Source organism: Hyperoodon ampullatus (genome assembly GCF_949752795.1).
Source record: "Hyperoodon ampullatus genome assembly, chromosome: 10".
NCBI lineage: Eukaryota > Metazoa > Chordata > Mammalia > Artiodactyla > Ziphiidae > Hyperoodon > Hyperoodon ampullatus.
The window spans coordinates 63,623,417-63,651,093 of NC_136923.1; the positions used below are offsets into that span (position 1 = coordinate 63,623,417).

At 37.4% G+C, this 27,677-nt stretch overlaps 1 protein-coding gene across 6 annotated transcripts in view; it reads left to right on the forward strand.

Moving 5' to 3' along the window:
* The window catches only part of HMGCLL1 (3-hydroxy-3-methylglutaryl-CoA lyase like 1), a gene marked incomplete at both ends in the record, with an annotated part of 136,236 nt that overhangs the window by 106,584 nt on the left and 1,975 nt on the right, over positions 1-27,677 (forward strand). For 4 of the 6 annotated variants that reach the window (XM_079713016.1, XM_079713017.1, XM_079713020.1 and 1 more), the window contains one exon: positions 25,249-25,374. The exons of the other annotated variants lie outside the window; for them this stretch is intronic. In XM_079713016.1, coding sequence (XP_079569142.1) covers positions 25,249-25,374 — 126 coding nt within the window. The remainder of the gene's footprint in view (positions 1-25,248; positions 25,375-27,677) is intronic. 6 annotated transcript variants of the gene reach the window in all.

Sequence of the window (27,677 nt, forward strand, 5' to 3'; positions counted from 1 at the left end):
ATTTGTTTCTGTTTGGAAAACTTTGTTTTAGGTAATATCTATTAAAAATATACTTTAGGTGGTTTTCCATGTGGGTACATTGAGGCCTGACAGTAGAAATGTTTTCTTAAAAACTCAAAAAGTCATGAAAAGTTACATTAGTCAGTGTTATGGCTACAGAATAAGACTTTTACATCTTTCATTTTGTCCTTTTTTATTTGAATTCTACCTGCAACTAGGAGTCTAATTTTTTTCTCTAATAATCTTGTGAGTTTTTTATAACCAGTAAATAATCTTTATGAAAATGTAATGTCATAGATTAATTATATTTTAGTTGATACCACACATTAGCAAGTTAAGAGAATTGATATCTCTTGAAATTTAATGTTAATATTGTTCAGTCATCTCTAGAAATGTGCATCTTGACAAAAATTTCAATTCTAGGTAATTGTACAAGAGCCTCATTACAATATCATATTTAAATTTTAAAGTATATAAAAGAGTGAGGAATAAACAAGCTAAAATCAAATGACATGAGACATTTTAGTCTAAAGCCTTGTGGGGTTCCTGATTTCCACCTGTTTTGTATTCTCTAACTCTCTCTCTCTCCCTCTCTCTCTTTTTTTTTTTTTTTAATGATCCTGTACATACAGAGTATCGCCCTGGAGGTGAGACTCACAACATTCCAAAGAGCTTGGAAATATTTTATCCTGAAAGTATACCCCATATGTTCTGCCAGGAAAGCAGGAGTATATGGAGTAGAAAAATGAACAGCTGAATCAGAAACAGGACAAAACACAAAGCTTACTTTCCTTCAGTGATGATTCCATCTGGAGAGATGCCTAGGAGCATTTAGGGGAAAAAAAGTAAATATTTTATTTGAGATACCTGAAAGTCTGCAGTTGCACAAATGTTTCAGTCCAGAAATTTGTATGCTTCTGTTGTTATATTTTAAAATACTTGTAGCAGAATATATTTTATTGTCTTACAGGAGTGCTTTGAAAATGTGTATATTCTAACATGTTTCTGGAATTTTCTCCTTAGTAGAGAGTTCTAAAGTAAGGAAACTAAGGCATATGTGTAAATAACTTAAATTATGATTTATAGCATCCCCTTTTCATATGCTTTAAAATAGCTACACAATTTTTCACATGGCAAGGACGACTTTTCCCACATGTCCTTTCTCTCCTCAGGCAAAGATTGTATGGACTCAACACCCCAAACCTAGCATAATTGGTGAATTTTGACCACACGTATTGTTCCAGTTGGGAAGAGATTCTTTGTATTTTCCATGAACAATTTTGTTCATAAACATTGTTTTTAACTGTGATGGAGTCAACATTATGTCTACACGTTCTGCATTTTACCCCTCCTGAGAAGCCTGTGGGCTGAAACCTACAGCAGCAATAGGAGGTGTAGAAAACGGACACATCCCAGGTGTGCCCACTATGGGGAGAGTATGCACAGTCAGCTCTATCTCAGGCTCTGTCTCTATCTCAAAATAATCCGGAGACCAAAATAATCCTGAGGCCATCTTATAGCAGTTTATCCAAGCACAGATAAAGATGGCCGGCATTTTCATTGATCATTTGCATGCTCGAGTTTACATCAATTTAAAGAATTTATAAGATTCTATGGACACAACATTATAGATTATATTTTGAAACTTAAATCTCTAGATGAAATTAAAATGATAATTATTACTTCAGACAGGGGTCGAAGGCAGATATGTGAGAGAGAGGAGGGCTCTGGAGGTCAAGGAGTGGGAAGGAGGGAGCTATGATGCGGTATAATTGAAAAAGAGAGCAACACACAGATTCAAGAGGTGAGCACACGTGGTCAGGACAGGAAGGAAGGCCATGATTTTGTATATGGTTGCAACAAATAAATGTGGGAGTTTTGAGGAAGGCAAGGTCCCAGGACAACAGATTTCAGCATTTGAGACAGGAAGTAATTTATATTTTAGAAAAGCAAACATAGAAAAAAAAAATGGTCTTTTTTATCAAACCTTTTAAAAACTTATAAGGTATTTTCATAGAGTCTTCCTTTTGACAGAAGTTTGCATGAGGATATGCCGAAGGACCCAGAATCACATGTATGTATGGCATATTTGATGGGACCGAAAGATTGTCTTGATTTGCTGGGTTGGTCATTCATATGGATTGCAATGAATCATCCAAACTTCTACTCTATTAGTAAATGGCCAGCCCAAATTTTATATATATATATATTATATATATATATATAATATATATATATATATAATATATATATTATATATATATTAAATTATATATATATATAATATATATATACATATTTTTTATTTTGGAACAGAGAGTTTATTGGAGGGCAATGTAAGGAAAACAGGTGGCTCATGCTCAAAAGACCTGAACTTCCCACAAATTATATTCTTATTTAATTTTTCCACTATTTAACTTCCCTATCTAAAGTTACAAATATTATCGTTCAATTATTAATATGTTTTAGAGTTAAGAATTTTGGAGGAACCATAGTGGCCAACTTTTTATTAACTATTTTGAGTACTTCAGTTTATTTAAGGCCATACAGTCCAATCAAATGCACCCATATTTAAAATATAAACTATTACTTTGTAGAATACCAAAATAAGTCAGTTTTCAGTAAGTGAATTTACTAGTCAAAGTAACATGAAATAAAAAAATTAGTTCTATTCATGTTCCAAATATTCTACCCAACCCTCACTGTATTTCAAAATTTGCAAATCTTCTCATAGTTGGTTTGAGCACTGCTCCAGGATTAATTAGTAGGCATCAAAACACTAGCTAAACCTTTTTGATAGCAGTAGTCTTTGGTAGACATAATATTGTTTATCTGGAGAATTTACGATATGATTTGCCTTCTTATTTCATATTTTTGAAACTTTCAAAATACTATTGCATGTGTCACTCACAGTTAGAGATTTTGGAAAGCAGAGGGATGCCTTCCACATGTTTCTTCTTTCACTCTCCAAAAAAATTTACCCTCTCAAAAAACAAATCTTTACTGCCTTAAAGAATGTCTAGATGAGTAAAAAATATAGTGGGTCATTATTCTTTAGGATGTTTACACTGCTTGCAACAAAACACCACAGAATAGATTCTACAAATTAGGATATATATATATATATATATATATATATATATATATATATATATATATATATATATTATATTATATTAATATTCAGGGCATGGAGTTAAATGATTTTGGTTCCAAACCCTGTAGCAGCATGATAAAGGCAAAAGTCTTAATAAAACACATTAAGTTGTTTCTCATGAGAAGCTATTACATCTTATGTTTTACATGTCTGAGAAATTTCCTACTTTACTTGGTCAGCTAAATCTTTAAATGTTGCCGTGTTGTAACAATAAATAAGGAATCAACATTAAAACTTATCTTCATATTAAATTTCAGAAATTGCTGAGTTAAAAAAGACTGACACAAAAATGTTTAGATACACGGGCTACAGAGCTCACAAGTAACAACAGGAAGTTTTTCCTCCTTTGAATAAAGGTGATAATGAATTCAGTATATTTCTTTAAGAAAAGCATTCTGCCCTTGGATCAGATCAATATACACAATTTCAAGTGTGTCTTTTTTGTGAAATTTTTTCTAGTAAAAGGATACAATGTTTTCTTCAGATTCCTAAAGGAAACCATGACTTGTGAAATATTTAGAATTGTGACTTAGAAGAAGAAGGGCTTTTCTTTGTATTATTGAGAGGCATGAATATTTATAGCACAATAAACATGCTGTTCTCTTTATGTTAAACATGCATTTTAACTGTCATATATTTTATCAAGAGAATAATCTATCAGAAGCACAAAATATATTCCTTTAATCAACATTTATAGACTGCCTGCCTACCATATGCAAACCAGTGCTGCAGATGTGTGATGTTTGGCAAGTGTAAATATTAGCACCTTGAGTGCCATCTTTTTAAAACTTTATAGGGAGCTTTTAAGCATCTCTCATTTCCTTTGTAATTAAGAGAGTAAACTTGAACTCTGTTCTAGATCCTATTTTTTTTTTTTTTGAGAATATTTTATAGACTCTAAAAGTAAGGCTTCGAAGGGAATTCCTTCAGCAGCTCTCTTTGCAGATGTGGAAAGTGAGGTCTAAAGAAGTAAAGTGACTTTTCAAAAGTCAAATATCCTGTTACTGAAGAATTGAAAACAAAATCAGAGGCCATCTTTGTTACCGAAAGAAAGTTATTGTATGCCTGACTCACAGTGAGGCCAAACAAACCAAAACGTCAGAGTTTGGAGCAGAGAAAGGTTTATTGCAGGGCCATGCAAGGAGATGGGTGGCTCTTGCCTAAAACAAACAAAACAAAAAAACTCCTCAAAGGGTTTCAGCAAAGCATTTTTAAAGGCCAGGTGAGGGAGAAGTGTGGTTGGTTGTTGCAAACTTCTTGGTGCCGGAATCCTTTGTTCTTGCAGCTGTCCACATAGGTCAGGTCACAATGTTCCTGCAAACCTCCAAGACAAATGTTTTTCTCTGTTCTGCAAGTTTTTATCTCTATATGAATGGACTCTTAAAAGTCAGAGCCCTGAGAACAGGCTATCCTGTATATTTCAGGTTATAGGCAACATTCTTTTACATAAGGTGCAGAGTCAGCATGGCTAAGCACAGGCCACAAAGCACAAAGGTTAAAGAACAAGAAACAGATCTAATATGGAGCCAGATTTGTTCTTCCCTTATTACAATTTCATAGGGTTCCATCAAACCTTGTTTAGTTTTGAATCATGTTTATAAATATGTGGTTGGTGAAAGGGACAAAAACTTGAATGAAATTAGACTTAAGTGTTTTCTATGAATTTCAGTTGTCTAGCATTTGTCTGTGGTAAAGTGAAAATGAATTATTTGTATATGTGCATGGTTCAGTTTAGAGCTAAATACCAACTTGAAAATAGTATTTTGGGTTTTATATATATTGAAGTAAATAGCTAGCACTTTTTTGCATAGATAACTATATTGTACTGTGCTTCTTTTTGTGTAAGGTTTTGGATTTCTCTCATCCTTAGTGAGATATGATGCCTGGAAGCGTTCCTCCTTGTACAGCCTCTAATACATCTGTGTCTTAGAGAAACACGCATGCGTCTGTGAGATGGCTCACAAACTTTGTTGTAAATCCCTCCTAGACACGTGAGATGATGTGAGTAATTGATACAAGATTAGGTACTGGCCTGGAATACTGAGCAAGAACAGACATACTTCTATTAGGAGATGCAATAGTACTTACAGACGTCCTGTAGACACTAGCCATTATGAAAGTGAAAATTTCTAAATTAAACAGTTGTTGTGTGGTGCAGCTGAAACACACACACACATAGATAGCTAATATAGATATGCCTATCTCTACATATATTTATATATAGCTATCTTAAACGATTCAATACTGTAGCAGACTGAAATTTTAAAAGAATATATATGGATATATATATATTCTTATATATAGAAGACATACATACATCATAATGCTATCTTAAAAATCCATTCTATCAAGCATCTAGAATTATTTATAATACCACATCTTACTTTTATTTGTGTCCCCCATGATGAGTTGTCCATAGAAATCACTTAATAAATATGTTTTAATAAATAGTGACTGATTTGGGATACTTCTCCCAGACTGTGCTACACACAGGGGGGATCCAGCGTTATGTCAGGGCTAATGTTAAACGACAGCAAACAGGAGACTGATATTAATGAGTTTAGTCACTGGTGTTGTTTTTAGTTGTTTTTTAAGGACTGCTCCCCAAGCCCCATACTCTGTAGAATCATCCTACTCCTCAAGGCCAAGTTCAGATGTCATTTCCTCCATGAAACCTGCTCTGATTAACCCAAACTGAGATAATTTCCTTCCTCCTTGAACTTATACAATTTTTTCCTAATTGACCTAAATTAGTACTGCTCACAGTCTCCCTTTTATTTTAAGTATTCACCTATACATCATGTCTTTTCTACTAGAGCATAAGTGTTTTCAGTCAGACTGTATCTTACATATATTGGCACACTAAGCCTTTTGAAAGTAAATAATTAGTCAATAGTGGCTGATTGCCTGATTTATTCTTTGACTTACATAAAACTGAATGTGCTTCTAAGAGCTATATCCTTCCATAGTAATTTTGACAGCAGAGGAGGTCTCCCTGTAAAATTAGAACTTGTTCAACTAGTAGATATTTATGAATTTCATATAGTCCAATGAGAAACTCAAATCTCCTGTAATCAATACAGGAGACTTTTGTTCAAGTAAACATATTTTATTTGACAAGAAAGCATTAAAATGACCCCAATGGGGCTTCCCTTGTGGCACAGTGGTTAAGAATCCACCTGCCACTGCAGGTGACAGGGGTTCGATCCCTGGTCCGGGAAGATCCCACATGCCGTGGAGCAGCTAAGCCTGAGCGCCACGACTACTGAGCCTGCTCTCTGTAGCCCAGGAGCCACAACTACTGAACCCCGCGTGCCTAGAGCCCGTGCTCCGCAACAAGAGAAGCCACCGCAATGAGAAGCCCGCACACCACAAGGAAGAGTAGCCCCCGCTCGCCACAACTACAGAAAGCCCGTGCACAGCAACAAAGACCTAACACAGCCAAAAATAAATTAATTAATTAAATTAAAAAAAAATGACCCCAATGAATGTGTCAATTACTTCATATGAGCTTTGGCTCAGAACATGCTCCCTAGTCAGTTGTGGTTTACTAATTCAACACATTGTGGCCTGTCAAACAGCAGAGTGTTTTGAGATAAGAAAGTTCAATGCACAGAGATATTTTCTATTCTATTCCTATCATTGAAAAAATGCTGATGGGGCTCCAAACGGACACACTGATTATACTGTGGAAGATCAGTCCACAACATCTGGCCCTGCCACGTGTCTGCTGTTATGTTTTCATGTTGCCTCCCTGGGTCCTTCTATTCCAGTCCTAATGGTCCCCTCCTACTCTCTAAACATACCCAGCAACCTCCCTGTTCAAGACATCTGTTCTGACCTTGTTTATTTTTCATTAAACACTATAATACTATAACACTATTATTTCTGATAAATTCTTAGTTCACTTTCCTGCTTCATGCAGGTTTCAGTTCAAATACCTCTTAGCAGAACAGTGTTCATGGAAAGAATGACCGAAACGAGCATCTCTGCCCTTGCTTTCCTGCATTCTTCTTGTTGATTGACCATCACAGGTAGGTTCCTTCTCCATCACACAGCTGGCGCCACGAGAGCCCAGATTTTGTAGGTGTTATTTTCCATTACTGTATACCTGGCACCCAGAAAAATGTAGGAACTCAGTAAATATCTGTTCAGTGATAGAGTGAGCACTTGTCACTACCAAGCATTAAATCATGTTTTTAATCCCCTGAAAACAAAGACAAAAAGAGATGCATGAGAGCTTAACACTCATTAAACGTTTTATGGTATTGAACTTTAAATGGAAGATGTTGAATGGCTTCTAAAACAAGGTATCTAGAGACTATTTATTATTTGGTCTTCTCACAGCCATATCTCCCTTCATCTAGGAAACTATCCCCTCATCACTCCAACCATGGGGTCCTTTGGGAGGGCCTAGAAATCACAGCATTTCCACCCACATTCCCCTCCCCTCCTGGGTGTGCACCAGCTTCAGTAACTGGTCCCGGGATGGAAATGTGACTCAAGGAAGGTCAGTAAATTTTCCTCTCCCAAGAATTTTCTGGCTGGAGCTCATGAAAAAGTGCTCACTTTTCTTATATTAGATCCTGTAACTTTTGGCATAGTAGACATGAAAGAATATAGCCAACACAGTGAGCAAAGAAATGAGGGAGGAGGAGAGAGACAGAGACAGGGACAGAGAGAGATAGAGAGAAAGAAAGAGAAGGAGAGAGAAAGGGGGAAGAAAAGGGAAGGGAAAGGAAGGGAAGGGAAGGGGAGAGAGGAAGGAAGAAAAATAGTGTTGGAGTCCTTGGTCTAGTTTTTCCCAAGATCAGCTCCACCAAACTCTTTCCACTTAAATGAACCCAAAAATGTTCCCTCTTTTTTTTCCCTCAAATATTTCAACCTAGTCACCCTGATTAATACATGACACAATATAGTAAAATTAGGGGACAATATCTTCAGCTGGTGTTTTTAGAATAAATGTGGGGAAAGACATCTATTTTTTTAATGTTTTATACTGACTGTCCATAAAAGACAAGAGAATAACCTTAAAATGGGATTCAGGGAAGCTATCTCTGCAGCAGTCTGAGCTAATGAGATCCAGGTATCTGTCTTTCTGGTGAACTAGATTGACATAAAGATAGAACTGAAATACTTAGAAAAGGATGGACATATATTTCTTAAAGTGTCTTAATATTCTCTCAGTATGCCTCTGACAAAAGCTAGGTAGAAGCAAATTCATGATTAAACTCCATGAAAGGGATGCCAGAATTTGTCAAGGTCCAGCCAGAAAGCCGGCTACATATAAGCAATGGAATATAGAGAATTAGTTATATGGGCAAAGAGAGAATGCTACAATTGAACAGCAGACAGTGAGGTACCCCAGAGGTAAGCAGGGCCTGGATTAGGGCAGGGCAAGCCAGGCACCTAGGATACAAATTTAGGAGGCATTCATGTTAAGGTGTTGACCTTGTTCTGCCCTGAGAGTGTCTCCTAAAATCTTACTCCCTGGGTGCCTCACTTCTAAGGAGGCGCTCCTGAGATTAACAACAGCAAGGGGACAATGGCTGGCACTGCACTGAGGCCCCCAGGCTGGATGGACAAAGGAAGAGGACAGTGTTACTGGAGCTCCTCATCCAGAGTCACCAGGAGGGAGTTGGAACCATGGTCATCAGCGACCTTTGGAGCCACAGAGGTAGCACCTGAAGCAGTCAGAGAGGGGGCGCTATTCTTCTCCATCCAATGGAGCCTTCTGTTTGAATCCAGCAGGAGCCCAGCAGACTCCTGAGAAGATGCACAACAGGGATGGAAAAGCAAGACCTCTGGGAGCAAACAGCTTGACGGTCACAAGGCTGTGTCCTTTGGAGAACAGAGGTGCAAATGGCACCTTTCTTGTTCTGTTGGGAAAGCTGAGAAGTCTAACTTGTATTCTTGCCCAGAGAAGATATTTGGCCAATCTGTTTTTTTTTTTTTTCATGATTGCTATTTAGTGTATTTTCCTGCATATCTCATAAGGGATTTTTTTTTCTCTGAATGTTATCTTGCCAGTGAGGGAAATAGCTTTTGAATTGGACTCAGATCTCAAGATTTCCATCTGCTTTTCTACTTTCATTCTTAACGAAGGGTGGCATTGAATTTTAGGTGCTTAGAAGTATTAAAGTTAAAAAAATCCTAAAATATGTTACAGGTCATGTGGAAGCTTTTATATGTCCATGATATTTGGCAGCCTGGCCACAAATGCCAAGTATGTGTGGGTTTGGCACCTTTAAGGAGAATCTTCAACAAGTGTTTTTCTTTTAAAACTGTGTTTTATATGACTTTTTCTTGGCTATTAACATTGGACATCCCAGTTGGATGCCATCTGGAGGCTTATGGCATGCGGCCTTCCCAAGAAGTCACTGTCTTGCTTAGAATTTTCCTGTCATATGTTCCAAGGGATGGACCTACAGCAGTGATGTGTTGTCTCAACTACAATAGCAGAAGCCCTTAATTTTATTTTTATTTGGCTATGTTTATAGTTGTATGACAGAATTAGATGTTATTGAACAGGCTACATTCAACATGCATTTGTAGAAAGCCTTAAGATTGGATAAAACCCTAGGAACAATCAAAGTCAATAAGCTTCGGTCACCATAGAAGAGATTCCTTCTACAACCTTTAGATGGTCTTTGAATACCTTCAGTGGCAGGGAGATAATTATTTTGAAAGTGAGCTCATTTAAGTTTGGGGAGCTTTGAAAGGCTAGAGAGTTATTTCTCATATCAACCAAAATCTACCTCTGTGCCTATTTTCCTCTAGAATTATACAGAATGTGTCTATTTTTTTGCCCATGTAATGATCTTGAACTATGTAACTATAACCGTCATCTACCTCTGAATTTTTATCCAAGGTAAATACTCACAAATGCCTCAAACACTGGTTGTATCATGTTTTCCAGATATGTTGGTTGGCTCCAAACCTTCTTCATCTCCTATATATTTAACTGTAATTATACCTATTTTTGTTTCCTCAACTTTTTGAATAACTGGCTTTAACTGGGGAGAAATCTATTCTTGATTTCATGTGTACTCAGCTTTTTCTTTTTTTTTCAAGTTGTATTCACTGCTTAGAAAAATTAATACCATTGTTACCATAACTATCTTGTGAGATAGTTTGATCATGGTGGCTCCACCGTAAGCAAGATCCTTGGTAACTCATTTAGAAATCAAGTTGAACTTGAGCTATTGAAAATGAACAATAAAGAGGTGGGTGGTAATACTCAGTGATGTAATATTATAAAATATTTTAAACCCTATTATTCATGTAAATATATGACAATGTCCAGTTTAATGAATCTGTCCATTTAAATGCACCCAAATGAATATCTCCTAATAAATGGCTGAATACATTCATCAGCTTACTGTTAATCAGCGCAGTCATTTCTTATTTAAAATAGTGTCTCAAGTTTCTCCTGCACACCTTTTCCTCTCGTTCCTACAGGAGAGCTAAGTTTGATGGGAGCTGAAGTATCATCCTGCCATGAGGCAAGGGTCACCTGGTCTGATGGCATCTTAGTCCTCCCTTGTTACCCTGAGATGGAGTTCTCTAGCCTGCTCATCCTTTGTCCTTGTGATGGTACTGTGACCATGGTCTGTGGATGTTGGCCTATTCTCTGAACCTTCCTGGTCATGATCCTAGTTCCTTCCTGCCCACCAGTGATCTCTCAGCCCCACCGGAGAAAATGAGAAATTGTTGTATACTTTCTATGCCAGGCGTGAGTGCCCTATTGTCTTTTCAGCTGCCTTGAGTCCTACTTGCCAGGCAGCCCACTTAGCCTTTGCTGCCGTGGCATCCCACAGCTGGATGGGAGATTCTTGAGTCTTGTAATCCCCCTCCAGCCCACCCTTTTGGAAGCAGAACCAGTACCTTCTGTTCTGGGGCTCCTCTAGATGTGTCTGGGATTTCTGTCACACATTACCCACAACCACATCCCTGGTACTCAGCAGAGAGGAGGAACCTTGGATTCTTCTCAGGGTCCCGGGAAGCACATGGTTATATCTTTTAAAATTATTTTACTGCCCCATGGAGACCAATACTTTGAGTTATAAGAATATTGAATCATGAGTTTGAGCATTACCAAACCATGAGATCATCCCCAAAGCAGACAAGCAAGTGGAAATGGGTATGTAATGAAAGATTAAAAAAGGAATTAAAGTTGGTTTGGAACAATCACGAAGGCTTTAAGAAACATTATGTATTAAATATCCAGTTTTCTCTATCTATGATGATTTTCAAGAAAGCAGCTTCTACCTTCCACTAGAGTTGATGATTCCCATTCATGAAGCACGTTCCACCTAGCTATTAAGCTAGAAATCACAGGGCTTCTGTTAATGACACCTCATATATATGTATCTATGTATATATATATGTGTGTGTATATATATATATGTATATATATATATATAAAACTGAATATATATATATTTTTCAGATTCTTTTCCCTTATAGAGTATTACATAATACTGAGTAGAGTTCCCTGTGCTGTACAGTAGGTGGTTGTTGTTTACTTTATATATAGTCGTGTGTATCTGCTAATCCCAAACTCCTAATTTATCCCCCCCTTTCCCCTTTGGTAACTGTAGTTTGTTTTCTATGTCTGTGTGTCTGTTTCTGTTTTGTAAATAAGTTTATTTGTATCATCTTTTTAGATTCCACATATAAGTGATATCATATGATTTTTGTCTTTCTCTGGCTTACTTTACTTAGTATGTTATCTACCATTAGTCTTCATTTATTTAGACACCATTTTATCTCATAAATTTATCTCAAATTTATTCTTTAACAAAAAACCTTTTTTTTTTTTTTTTTTTTTACTTTTGCTTCACTTTAAATACTCACCACCATTGATTGGATGCACTGCACTAATTTTCTGACTAGTATTTCTACTTCGATATTTCTCAACCTTTTATCCTTCTCAGTTATTTCTCCCTTGCTACCGAAATCTGCTTGAAACAAAATGCTGATGATGGCACGATTATTCATCAACTTTAAGTAGGTCTTTATTTTCTACAGAATAAAATTCAGCTCGTACAGAAAGGCATCCAAGGCCTCTCATGATTAGGAGCTGTACTCCATCCACACCCCAACACTCCCTACAATAAAAGTCTCATTAAAATCTCAGTGTACCCTTGGCCTGTTCATCATCTGTGTATTTTCTCAAGCTGTTCCCTCCCCGTAGAATATCCCTTCCCTCACCATCCCCCACTTGTCAACATCCTTCAAGCCCCAATTCAGAGCCAAACTAGTCATCAAACTTTTCACCGTACCCCACCCATCCTTGCTTCATGATAAAATATAGAAACCATCTCACTGATGTGTCTGACAGCTTCGTTTATAATTTTCGTAATAGCTACCACACTCTACTTTGCATTGTAGTTCTTTGTATTTATGAATATCTTGTCTGCAGGGTCATTAACTTAATGATGTGTTAGTTACTACTTTGTTTCCAAGCAACAGTGACCAACTCAAGCTACTTTAAGCAAAAAAGAGACTGTATTATGAGGATATAGGGGTGTGTCACAAAAACCTCTTAAAGGAACAAGACAAGCAAAGAGCAGAGATTTGGAAGCCTTCCCACTTGATTCTGAATCTCAGCTCTCACCACTTAGCCAATATGTGTCACTATGTGTGGTCATAGTAAACATTCTGTGGCTCAAGTTTCTCACATATAAAATGAGGATGATAATAATAGTACATACTTCCTAAGATTACTACAAGGTTTACTTGGCACAGCTCTCATTAAATGTTATTTCAAAAACAAAGGTGGGGCTTTTTGGGAAAGACTACTGCCTTGCATTTGTGGTACTAGCATTTGCTGGGATTCCAAATAACTTGATTTGGGGAGAGAAGAGGAGGCTTACCAAACTTCTTTGTGGTTATCATTTAATGCTTTGGGGTCCTTTATTTGGCACGGAGTTTGGTAAAGTGAGTAATACACTATTTTTGGAAAATAAACCTGGACAATTTTAAAATGTTAAGTTTGGACACAATATATAACCCTGGACCTGCACCTTAAAAACCAGAAGAGCAATAGAATGTTCTGTTGCCTGGGTGCACATTGAAATTTATAAGGAATTCCAGAAGATACTTGAGTGTGAGTAGGTCTGTTAAGGCATTCTGGTGACCTGGGAGGCCCAGAACCCCTTTCAGGTTTCCTATGAGGTGAAAACTTGTCATAATGACATTAAGATATTGTCTCTTTTTACCATTCTCAAATAAACCGTGGATTTTCTGAGAGAAAAACAGATGCCCATGAGAATCTAGATGTTTTAATAAAGATGACTATATATATATATACACACACACACACACACACACAAACAAAAACAAAAAAACAAAGGTGGGGAGAAAATGAAGCTGGATCTCAGGAAGGACCAAAAAGCTGCCTGGAATTCAGGTGGCATTTCTCTAATTCAAATGTCTTATTCCACCCCCTCCTACAGACCAAATTACCCTGCTGCTTGTCACCCATGGAAAAAATTTCTTGTCCATAGCTCATGTGCTGTACATCTCACCTCTTAGAAAGATAGAGTCTGTCTTTGTCTCTGTGCCACATTCTGGGGGAGGAGCCTGTGATTGACTCAATTTTGGTTCCAACAGCTGCTGCCAAGATTCACAGAGTCACTGAGCAAACAAACAAACAGGAACCATAAACTTATCTTTATGGCATTTCCAAGAGAAGAAGGTTGAGGGAGCAAAGTAGGTAGTGATCCACTGACATGGCTCATTGATTTTGCTATCCTCAGAGCATCGTTCTGTGTCTTCAGTTGGATTGGATCAAGTTCAGTTCACACCATGTATAGTCAGACTTGCACTCAGGCCTTAATCCTGCAATTGTTCTTCAAAATATTTGAATTTGTTCAATTACACTTTCAAAAACATTTGAATAGTAACTTGTTCTGTTCTAGGTATTATGCCATATACTGAGGGTATCATGGAGTAAGGTAGCGTGAAGTTCTTGACCTCGTGATGCTAATGTATATTCTTGTTGCTTTGACTTAAAAAAGAAAAAAAAAAAACTGTAATCTTTCCATTATCACAAGCCCTGCCTGGTTTGTGAATATTGATAATGCTGTTAGTTCTTTGTCAGCACCACTGTGTTTTCAATTCTTTTTTCTTTCTCTCTCTTAATGCTCTTTTTTCTTTTCTGAACATTTAGTTGTATTTTCACAATATTAGGCAGGCCTCCCGATAACATCCATTTTGGAACTGGAAATTATTTATCTCCTACCAGTGCAACTCCAGAATCATGAAGTCCTGAATTCTAGACCCGTCTCTACAGCCAAAGACCTCTGTGACTTTGGGGAAACCCCTAAGAGCTCTGAGGCTTAGCTCCTTCCCTTTAAACCAGAATCAATCCACTAATCAATTAATCATATAAGGGATTTTGACTAAAATACATGGTGACTTCTACCTTTATAGGTGCAAAATCTTTAATGTTTACACAGTGTTAGTTATCCATCTGTGTCCCCTTTTCTTCCCCCTCACTTTGTTACCATTGTCTCCATTCATCACTTTTTCTGCACACGTTGAGAACATCATGGGAGCGGGGTAAGGCTGGGTCTAAGAGGAGCTGAAATGAGATGTTCAACTCTTTCCAGGACTCTCAGCCGATGAACTCAGTTACTGTGTTTCTGAGAAGATTGATTGTTGATTTTCCTTGGCAGCTTTGGGGTCACTGTTCCTTTAAGAGTCTCTGTCACTCTGTCTGTCCTCTCCTTTTGCCCTACCTCATGGCACAGTTTTATCTATTAATTTCCTGGCTCAGCTCTATGTTTCTGGCCTAACCTCAAACTCATCCCCACCTCCCTAAGGCTTTTTTGGTTAATTTTCTCCTCTAGTGCAGCCTCATTCTTTACCCCCATTCAGTGAACCCCATCCTTCATGGCTGCCAACTCACCTGTCTCTCCATTTGCATACTTCCACACTGAAATCTGCCCCAACTCTCTTCTTCATTTGTCACACACACATCCTCCGTCTGCCTCTATATCCTTGTCGTATACTGGTGAAAGCCAAGACTTCTCACATGTTATGTACCAAGCTATGGGATATGCACTTTCCGTGGAACATCACATTGTATCCTGAACAAGCCCGTGAATCAGTACTATTAAATTCATTTTACAGCTGGGGGAACAGAGAGGTAAAGTTGCATCCTCCAGATCACACAGCTAACAGGTGGCAGAGCAGGTTCAAGCAGAAGTCTGTCTCCTGAAACTGATCTTGAAAGCACAAGTCTGTAGGTTCTCTGTTTTTGAATCTATTGCCACCTCACCCCTGTTCTACCTCTGCTGAAACGACCCATTTTAAACTTTGTCAATGGCATGAATCCAATAAATTTTCTCTGGTCTCATTTTCTTTAACTACCTTCAGCATTCATCACTGTGCTATATTTAGGGAAATTTCTACCCTGTCCTATGACACTGAACTTCCCCCTGCACTAATTCATCTCCCTTCTCCTAATTCCAGAAAGTGAGTGTTCACTAAATACCAGGATTTGAACCTCTGCTCTTCTTTTCTAGACAAGTTCCTTCAGAGAACTCAGAAATGAAATAAATCAAGATGAAATTACTTTTTTCTTATTTTTAATTGCTCTAAGAGATAACCGACTGTCTAAAGGAAAAAAAGTAGCAAGGTATTGTGAGTTTACACATGTAAAAGTAAAAGGTAGGGAAACAGTAACACCAGGGATGGGTGGAAGGAATTGAGAATATATTGTATGCAATGCTGTAAGATCCTTCCCTCCATGTGGCATAGATATTTGAAGGTAGGCTATTATTAATTAAATAATATTCATTTAATTGTATTAAGTTATACTATAAAGCGTAGGGTAACCACTCAACAACTTAAAGAAGAGGTAAAAATATTAAGGAAGAGATAAAATAGGATCATAAAAAATACTCAATTAACAAAAGATAGAAAAAGAAGAAAAACAAAACATAGAACAAATAGAGCATATAGAAAATAGCTAGCAGATTTTAATCCAACCATATCAGTTGGTGTATTAGTTCTACTTGGCTATGCTGATATAGCAGACCCTGAACCCCCCAACATAAATAATGGCTTAAACACAGGGATGTTTGTTCCTCACTCATTAGATGGTCCACTGCACGTGTTCTTGGCAGCGGGCATCTTTCCTCCAGGTGTTTGCTCAGGGACCTGGCTCTTTCCATTTTGTGGCTACACCATTCCCTCAGGCCTCATTGTCATGGGCATTTGACTATTAAAAAGGAAGAAGACACATAGTTTCTGAAATGACTTGTTCTGCAAATGGCCTGCATCACTTTGCTCTCATGCCATTGGCTAACCCACAGTCATGCAGCCTCACCTACACAGAAGGGCAGTTAGGTAATGTTGTCTAGCTGAGTCCCGGAAGAAGAGGAGACAGATTTTTGGGTGAAAAGCCAGTACTGTCTGCTACAGATGAACAGCTAAACTGAAAAGTTACAGATCTTCAAACTTTATTATCCATAAAAGTCACCTTGGCGTTTGAAACAATTGCATATACTTGGGCTTTACAAGAAAAAAATTCAGATTTTGGGGTAAGGCACAGAAATCTGTATTTTATTTTGTGCCAGTAGATTGGAAAGCATGGATGGTAACTGAAGGAGTGCCCATGGGAGCCAGTGATATCCACTCACAAACAGAAAAGAGGAGATGATTCTGAGAGGAGTAATCTGTAGGGTTTGGGTTGAAACCAGGAAATGAGAAAATAGAGACTGAGGTCGGCCAGTGTACTTTGGGATGTTGTCCTGGCAGAAGAAGGAAATGATTGAGAAAGAAGGGTACACATTTATTAATATGGCTCATTTGTACTAATTACAAGTGGTATATATTTATTACAGATAATTGTTAACAATCTGGAAATACAAATGAGTTATACCAAATATAGTTACTCTCCTCTTTTATCTTCCATTTTCTTATCAGCATTTTTCCATACCATTATATATTCTTCAAAACCATTTAATTGTCTCATAACTGTCTTACATAACTTGTTAATTATTTCCCTATTTTTGTCCATTTCATTTACGGGCTTTTTTCTCACTGTTACAAATAATAATACAAAGAATAGTCATCCTTGAACATACGTCTATATTAACATTTCTGGCTATTTTCTTGGGCTAGCTTCCTAAAAATACAACCATTGGGACAACAATCCTTTACTTTCTCAATTTCTTGATAATGTTGAGTCGTGTAGAAACGTTTTCAGAGAGTTGAAAAAGTATGATGAGAAAATGGAGCTTTTTTGTTGTTGTTTTCAGCCTCTTTTTAAAATTTTAATTTAATTTTTATTTTAAATTAGAGTATACTTGATTTACAATATTGTGTTAGTTTCAGGTACACAGCAAAGTGATTCAGTTATACATATACATATATCCATTCTTTTTGAGATTCTTTTCCCATGTACGTTATTACAGAATGTTGAGTAGAGTTCCCTGTGCTATACAGTAGGTCCTTTTTGGTTATCTATTTTATATATAGTAGTGTGTAAATGTTAATCCCAAACTCCTAATATATCCCCCCCTGCCACTTTTCCCCTTTGGTAACCATAAGTTTGCTATTGAAGTCTGTGAGCCTGTTTCTGTTTTGTAAATAAGTTCATTTGTATCATTTTTTAGATTCCACATGTAAGTAATATCATATGATATTTGGCTTTCTCTGACTTACTTCACTTAGTATGATAATCTGTAGGTCCATGCATGTTGCTTCAAGTGGCATTATTTCATTATTTTTATGGCTGAGTAGTATTCCATTGTATATATATACCACGTCTTCAGAAAATGAAGTCTTTTGATTTGTCAATGGCTCTCTTCCTAATTCACACTCTTACCCCTGGAGTTGTTATAAGGATTAAATGCAACCAAGTGTGTAAAGTGTTTAGTGCTGCAGCTGGCATTTAATTAGCACATAGTCAGTTAACTATTAATACTGAACAGTAGCACACAAATGTTATACCTGTTAAACTCTGTCTCATACTAACTGTGTGAAGCACGGACCGTCACTTCCCTTCTCTAAGCCTCAGTTTCCTCATCAGTAAATGAGCATGAATTACTGCCCACTTACCATGCTTTTGTGGAGTTTTCTCATATGTGAAGTATGTGGCACAGTATCTGTGATATAATAAGCCTTCAATCAATGTTCACTAATAGTATTTATTATTTCTCAGTCTATGGAAATTGGGAATTTCCTTATGATTTTCCATTTCCTTATTTCTTTCTATGTACACACTCCCATTTCTATCTCAGTTTGAAATATACTACATGAAAGTATGGATATAATCTATCTCATCATGTGTGGTGAGGCAGGGAGGAGTGAAACGTGCAGGAAACCCTTTTCAAAGACGAGAGAGGGTCTATGAAAGCATTAGTAATCCATCACGTTAGCTTACTCACCCCCAACAGCAAGGTATCATGCTTTACGCACCAATTTTGGTGTATAACTTCAGTGTATGAAAACACTGGGCTTTATTCATGCATGCCAATAGTTCACTATCTGTGGTTTACAAAGCATGGTATGTTCACAGTACACATGAATGGCAAGTAGTTGGTACCAAAACTCAATATATGGTAATTCTTTAGAGTGCTGGGTGAGTAGCATCTCAGAGCAAGATCTGGGCTCCCTGGAAAGAGTGCTGTGACCCACTAGTGACACTGGTCTGGCTGCTGGGGGAGAAGTAGTGCATCACATGTGGATAATTACAATCCTCTGTTGGAGGGAATATTAGCTGTGAGGAACAAGTTGAAGGGAAAAATATTAGAAAAATTAGTATATTTGTAATATTTTATCCTACATGAATATTTGTCTTTTTCCTCATGAGTAACTTAAATCCCAAAATGAGTAATTTCCCTGTCAGAGATTTACTTGTTATTTTAATTCAAATGTAACATTATTACAGATTTCTAAAGAAAAATTTGGTCTTGGCAAAAAAAGTAGACGTCACTTCAAAAAATAACATTGCCAAAATTCTTCTGTATATTCCTTAATACTTTACTAACTTCAATACCTAAAATTGTAGATTTCATTAAATATTTTGAAGTCAGACATATATAGAAGATTATACGTTTTGGAAAATGATTTCTTTGACTCCTCTTCTTATCATATTTCTCAGTTTTGTTTGGAGAATAAGCTCTTACAGCATGAGAAAAAGTCGGGATGATACTTTCAGTTATTGTATCAGCATGATCTGGGCATCTAAGCACTATGCAAAATTAACAAAGTTAACTCTCCTCATAGCTCACCTGAGATTGTAGTACAGAGTGATAATGCTCGTGTTATATCTACAGCTAATTTGCAATTTTCCAGGAGAAGTGGTCATTCATATTTTATCCATTTTCCTCAGCCTTAAGTCCAAGTACACATCTGGGAGCTCAAGCAGATGGAGCCCATAACCGCACTCACCAGGCTTTTCATAACCTGGGTCACTGTGTTAATGGCTTTGGTCATGAGCTTTGAGGAAAGTGGAAGCCAAAGTCACCTCCACCCTTTGAGTTCTGTATTTGTTTCATTTTAGGGAGAATTAGCTCCCTGAGTTCTAGAGAGAATCGTTTCTCATTTGGCAATAGTGAACTATTTCTCAGCGACAGACAAAATGTATAGTAATGTTAATTTCTAAAACTAATCTCCATGAGCTACAGAGCTTTGTATGTATTCTAAGTCCCTGGCATGTAGAACATGCTCAATAAACATGTTCAAGTCAAAGGAAGAATAATAAAAAATATACTGACTACATTGAACCACAGATGATGTGCTACGCACCATTAGTAAAAGTTTCCTTATTTTAAAGGTAACAAAATATTTATTTGCATAATATAAAGCTATTTACTTACGTATTTGCTGTTTCTGGGTAGGAACACAGTGGCAGTTCAATGCTTGACTTTAACTTGGTGGATTTTGGTGTTACATCGCCATCTTGTGGTTATTGATCTGAAGATATTTCCTTCAAAACAAAATCCAAATGCTTTGTTTTGCAACATACTGTATGGTGCAGAAAAACATTTGTGCTTGTGTGCTTACACACACACACACACACACACACACACACACACACACACCCGCCAGGAATCTGACCATCTGAAAAGCAGTGTTTTAGATTTGGAGACATCGGTAAGGAAATATCTAAGAATAATCTTTTAATGCAGTCTCTTGTATGATAAAATCAGCTATGCAACCCATCTACTATTATCAAATACACGAGGATATTATAGCAATGCATTTTCTATAATACTATGATTTCAGTAGCAAAGTAAAAACATGTTTTCTCTGTTTACCATAAAGAAAAGAGAAGAAATAATGTTTTTCTTCCTGCTCTGTTAAGAACTTGTTTACTTCATAATATGTACCATTTCTAATGGAATAGGGAAGTCGAGGTAAAGAAAACATACACAGTGAAATCAAATTTTCTTATATGACTATGACTAGCAATTTACAAAGCAGCTTGTTCCAAAATACAGTCATCTAACTTAGTGTATGGGTAACACTATCCATTGAGAAGATATGTTTCTCTGGGGAACAGAAATGCATATTTGATAGAGGACAGAATTGAGATGATATTACGTAGAAAGTTCTATTTTTAAAGTACTGTGATTTATTTTTTGAAGAGAGACTTTAAAAGGAACACATATCTTAATATTCTCCTTCACAGCTAAGGTATATTTTAATAAACTCTCTTTAAATTTGCTTATTGAAATTTTAAATCCACATACTGCTCTTAGAATTGATTCAATTGATTTGTGACTAGCACTCACAGAAATATAATCTGTTCCAGAGCGAATGTGATGGTAGAAAAGAGGGAAGGACCATTTTCCAGGGAGGCTTTCACCCAGATCATGTCTGCCTTTACGAAATTATGCACACAGATTAGCCCTGCACACTTACACCCTATAAAGATCAGTTAGTTTCAAAATAAATTGGTCAATAAACTCAGTCATAGGTTTATTTATTCTCATTTTCATTTATTTACTGTTATTCTACGACAGGCTACAGTTTGCAGAAACCTTTCTTTTTCCTTTTCTGATTATATATGTAATTACATTCATTGTGGGGCCATTAGAAAACAAAGACAAACAGAATTAAAATAAAATAAATTACCTATAGTCACACCACCCAGTGATCACTGCTGTTGGCATTTTGGTATATCATCCAAATTCTACCTTTTTTTTTTTTAGAAAATGGGATTATGGTTCCATACACCATTATAATGTCCTGTAAATTGTTTCTTTCCCTTAACTATGCATTTACATAGCATTTATCATTCCATTTTACAGCTACACCTTAATTAATTTAAATTAGTCCCTATTACAGACATTTGGATGGATTTCAAATTTTTATTCATATAAAACATACTGTAATAAATCTATATATAAGGGGTGTGTTTCATGTGTGACACACATACACTCACCCATATATATCTATTTGTTTTTATTTCTTACCTAATTATTTACTTAGAATTTGTGAAGTATTCCTAGGAAGTACCTTTTTGATAGGAATTTCTAGGATAATGGATATTGACAATTAAGACTAATTACTAGTTAATTCCTCAACAGAAAATGTGTTCCAGGTTATTTTCCTACCAGTTTAAGTTTTCTTGTTTACCTTCAGTTCCAACAACACCTGCTTTTTGTCATTGATGCTTATCAAAGTCTAATGCACATACAGAAAATTGCACAAATCATAAGCCCTCATGGTAGACTAAAGCCATCTTTCACCTCTCATGCTGGTACTGCTGACATTCACTACCTCATACTTTTTGGGGTGTTCTTTCAAAAACAGGTTTTCTTGAAAAGCTGATCTGTCCTGATTAACTCTTTGCTGCCCCAGGGTACAGAGCATCTCTAAATGAAAGCTCACTCAAACCCACAGTTGATAAAGTCTGAGATGGATGAGAACCTTACCTCAGGGGTTCTCTCACTTAATTACACAAGAGAATCACCAGGGGGGAGCTTTAAAGAAATACCAATGCTTGACCCCATTCCCAGACAAAGATTCTGGGGAGAAACTTGGCTGTTAGTTTTAAAAGGTCCCCGGGTGATTAAAATTGGTAGGGATTGAGAACTACTGAAACCTCTTTCTCCTGGAGTGATAGATTCAATTCTACTAAATAGATAAATATTAACCTATAGGTGAAAAATGCCTCTGTCTATTTGATGTCCTGGCAGACTTCCAGAGATGAGCTCAGTGTCTGAACCTTTGTCTTTTCCAACTACTGGACAATTCCACAGATTTCACTCCTAGAGCATAATTCTTTAAACTTACTATTTTGATTCACTGCAAATGTAGACTGTCCTAAATGGAGCAGTAGTTTAGCTGGTCAGTTATTAACACCCAAATATGATTGAGCTTTGAGAGAGGTCGTGATAAAGGAAGAAGGGCCATTGCCACCTTCCCATGTTGAGTAGTATAATGAGGAGAAATGGAGGTACAGAAGCAAACCAATTATATCTGTAAACTTTGCATTAGTCCCAAAGGCATCTATGGCTTTTGGACTATGGTTCTGCCCTTGAGAGCCTTGGTAAACATTTTAGGTCTCACCAGAGAAAATTCAGAACAGTAAAATTGTGCAGTCCCTTGAACCATAATGGAAAAGAACATAAAAAAGAATGTGTGTGTGTGTGTGTGTGTATATATATATGTATATCTGTATATATATATGTTTGTGTGTATATATATGTATATACATATATATATACATATATATGAAACTGAGTCACTTTGCTGTACAGCAGAAATGAACACGACATTGTAACTCAACTATATTTCAGTTAAAAAAATGTGCAGCCCCCTTGGCATGTCAAAGGAGATAGGAGCCACCTGAAGAGCTCCCAAAAGCTGAATCTCAAACAACGTGAGTGACAAGACATATAAAGGAACATTGGATTACAACCCAAAGTACTAAGTAAATACCCATGAGTCTCTACTGATATAAACAAATGTTTAAATAAATAAATAAATATGGGAGAAGAGACAAATCTCTCATATGGGAAATTTCTAAATAATTTAGGTAGGTATTCTCCACTCCTTAGGTGTGAGCTGCACATAGTGACTTTTTTCCAAAAAGTACCATATGGAAAAGGGGGCGTGGGGTCAAAGTGAACATCATCAGTTGTAAACCATACAGTAAGCACCCTTGATATGATGTGTTAAGACTGGCACTTCCCCTGTGTTGTTCTCCTCACAAAACTTCAGGAGCCCAGTCTAACCATGAGAAAACATCAGACATACCCACATTGAAAGACATTGTGCAAAACACATGACAAGTAACAATTCAAAATTGTCAAGGTCAATGAGGACAAAGAACGTTGGAGAAGGTGTCCCAGCCACAGCAGGAGATAAGACAACTACATGTAATGTGGTACCCGGATGAGTTCCTGGAAAGGAAAAGGACATTAGCTTCTAAACTAAGGAAATCTGAATGATGTGTGGACTTCAGTTAATAATAACATATTAGGGCTTCCCTGGTGGCACAGTGGTTGAGAGTCTGCCTGTCGATGCAGGGGCCACGGGTTCATGCCCCGGTCTGGGAATATCCCACATGCCATGGAGTGGCTGGGCCTATGAGCCATGACCGCTGAGTCTGCACGTCTAGAACCTGTGCTCCGCAACGGGAGAGGCCACAGCAGTGAGAGGCCCGCATACCACAAAAAACAAAAACAAAAACAAAAAAAACATATTATATGTGTTTGTTAGTTGTGACAAATATATCATAATGATGTAAGATGTGAACAATAGGGGAAATTGTGTGTAATGTATGGAAATGCTCTGTATTTTCTTCCCAAATTTTCTGAAAATTTAAAACTATTCTAAAATAAAAAGTTTATCAAAAAAGTAAAGGAAAAAGAAAGAAAGTGTGATTCCCCAGAGCAGCAGTGAGAACAGCATCTGGGATCTTGTTAAAAATTCAAATTCTCAGGGCCCATCCCAGACCTCCAGAATCAGAAACTCTGGGGATGTAGCAGCCATTTGTGATTCTGCTTCTGTGACTGAGAACTGCTGATCTAGCAGATTGGCCAAGGGCTCTGTTTCCCAGCACTTCTCATTTTAGATGAGGTCATGTTACTTTTTCTTCAATGTCCAGGAGTTAAGAGTCAGATTAGCCTCTTAGTGGCTTCTGATTTCCCAATTGTCCCTTTCCACAGAGGGCTGATCTGCTTGCCTCTCTTCTTATGCTATTCAAATCTGATCCCCAGGGTCCCTTTCAGACCCTTTTGTGCTCATGTCTTTCACAACTTTTCCAGTCCACAGAGATCTCCACCTTGGATATCCCCAAACTCATAACATGAACCAACTTGCATGTTTCCAGAGGCCACAAATCATAACAGAATGTGAATTCTCTGGAGACACGGGTGACCTTGGGCGAAATGTGTGATCCCTCTGTACTTGAGTTTCTTCATCTGTGATTTGGGGATGATGGAAGAGTATCTACCTCCTGGGTTTTTGTGGGAGTTGTGAGTTAGTATCATAAGGTATTAATAATAATATCCAGCACTTAGTGAGGACCCAGTAAGTGTCTCTTCACTTCTCCCAAAACAGCAGGGTTTTGTGCACAAAATAAAGTAATGGCTCAATAAAGATTGGGTGAATTGAGTGAATACGTTGAGCTCACAAAATACAAGTTCAGACATAAGGACAGCTCTCCACCCCCCCACCCCCCCGTCTGTTTTCGAAGGCACCTTGATTTTCAGTCAGGATGTTGGAAATCTTTCCTGTTGGTTATATAAGGTTTTTAGACTAAAGCTCAAAATTAGGTTGGAAAATACACCCCATGTGTGTATTTATCTTACTTCAGTCTTCATCCCCTACATTTGTTCTGTTATCAATGAAAACACCATTTCAATTTTGATCTAAGATTATTCTCATTCCCGAGATCCTTAGCAGAGTGTCTGTTAGCCTAAAAGATGAGATTAGTCAGAAAAGAAATTAGCACCTCGGGGACTGTTCTAGCAGTAGGTGGGTAAATGAATAGATTGGAATCATGGTTCAGATTTTCCTTATTTGCTCTTTGGAACAGGTTAAATAGAAATGCAACAACTTACATTCCATAAAGAGACAAACCTTGGGTGTTTGGGTTTGTTTTCCAGATGGGGATTAATGTGGTGGATTCTGCAGTATCCGGATTAGGTGGTTGCCCTTATGCAAAAGGTGCTTCTGGGAACGTAGCCACTGAGGATTTGATCTACATGCTTAATGGCCTGGGGGTCAAGACAGTAAGTTAACTTAGCATATTTTAATATTCATACATTCCTTGCAGATTCAAATTGGAATGCTTCTTGGATTTGGGAAGCAACTTTGAGGTCAAATTTTACTACACTTTTGCTCTTTGCTAAAATGCATAGTGGGAAAATACAATAAAAAATTCTTGGGGTGGGTTTTATAAAGTAACTTATTGCTACAGTTAGATCACCAATAATGCTACCATTTCACATTTTTATGGGGCTTCATGATCTCCAAAGTCCTTTTTCATCTAGTATCCAGTTTGATTTCACACACTTTGTGAATTTGAGCCTGTCTTTGCTATTATGATTATTGTTTTTGCTGTTTTGTTTTCCTTGGAGGAAAACTAAGATCTTGATTTTCTCATGGTGACAAGTAGGGCTTCTGGAAGAGAGCCCAGGGCATTTTTAAAATGGCCAGTGGAGGACCAGAGCTTAAGAATACTTAGCATGTGAGCAAGAATACTCTCTTTACAAGTGCTACCTGAAAAAGTCACATGCTCTATAATAACCCACCAAAATTAGTACCTTGTTTTGCCACATGTTGTTAAAATGGCCTACTAGTCTCTAAGGCAGATTTTCTTTTTTTTTAAGGATAAAATATAAAAGGCAAAAAACTGTTCACAGATTATCAGAAGTTCAAAACGTTTTCTGAGATGTAAAGCATCACCTGGATTACAGAATGGAATTGTCCTCTCCATCTCTCCTCTCTCTCCTCTTCCCTCATTCTACTGAGTGATGCTCCTGCAGCAGCCAACTTGTCTGCAGTCTCCTTCCCTGTGGCATTCGGTTTCTCACCTCCACCCCTTGCTCTTGCTTTCACCACCCCTTGGAATAGCCTTACTGCCCATACTCGATTTCACCTGGAAAGCGAGGCACCACCATCCTCAAAAACGCACCTTCTAGCATCTCCCTGCTGATTTCCCAGGCCCACACTGTTGGGTTCCTCTCCTCCGTGTTTCCAGGCTACTTTGGTGTCTTCCGCTGAACCTACCACAAGGTTGTAGAACAATCTTCTTTCTGTGTCTAGGTCCCCCTGCAGGCAGAAATATAGTATGGCAGCTGATTCACAGGTGCCTGTTGCCTAGAGACCCTCAATAATGTTCAGTGAAAAGACTGATACCACTTGGCACTAAACACCAGGAGCCTCTCTTCTCTGGTTAGAAATGGCTATTACAAAGTAGCCTGATTGCTTTTGTCATTTCCATTAGAAATGTATGACCGTGACAGAAGTAGAAATCCTTTCTTTTCTTAAAATTTATTTTATTGAAATATAGTTGACCTGCAATGTTGTGTTAATTTCTACTATAAAGCAAAGTGATTCAGTTATATATATATATATATATTCTTTTTATTTTTTATTTTAAAAAAAATTTTTATTTTATTTTTTTTTCTTTTTGCGTTACACGGGCTTCTCACTGTTGTGGCCTCTCCCGTTGTGGAGCACAGGCTCTGGACGCGCAGGCTCAGTGGCCATGGCTCACAGGCCCAGCTGCTCTGAGGCATGTGGGATCTTTCTGGACCGGGGCACAAACCCGTGTCCCCTGCATCGGTAGGCGTTCTCTCAACCACTGCGCCACCAGGGAAGCCCTATATATTCTTTTTAATATTCTTTTCCATTATGGTTTATCACAGGATATTGAATACATTTCCCTATGCTATACAGTAGGGCCTTGTTGTTTTATCCGTCCGTTATATAATAGTTTGCATCTGCTGATCCTAAACTCCCAATTCATAGAAATCCTTTCTTGAACATTTAAGTGACTTGGTTGAACTCAGCTGAGTCAACATATGAACTCTGCTTCATATGTGTCAGGCCATGTGGGTCCAAACGCAAATAAGCCATGTTTCCATTCCTAAGAATTTCACAGTTCAAGGACAGTTGTTACATTGGATATCAGCCAACAAGCCAAGATTCTCTGTACAACCTGTATCACTATGTCTCCCATTCCTAGTCAACTACCAAGAGCTACTGCTTCAACTTCTAAAATATTCTGGTTGTTTGTTCCTTCCTTACTATCCTTGCTGTAGCTACATCAGCACAAGTTCTTATCTCTTTCTTGGATATTCATCCTCCACACTGGTCTGCTGGTTTCAGGCTGCCTTTAAATTCATCCTCCATGCTACCATAAAAGATTTTATCTAAAATACAAATATGAATATGCCTTGCTCCTACTTGGGTACTCATCAGTGGATTCCCATTTTCTGAAAAGCAAGGCTGTGTTCTACACCTTTTATAACTTTTCCAGTCACCTCTGCCCATTACTTTCCATGTATCCCATGGTATTTTTCAGATG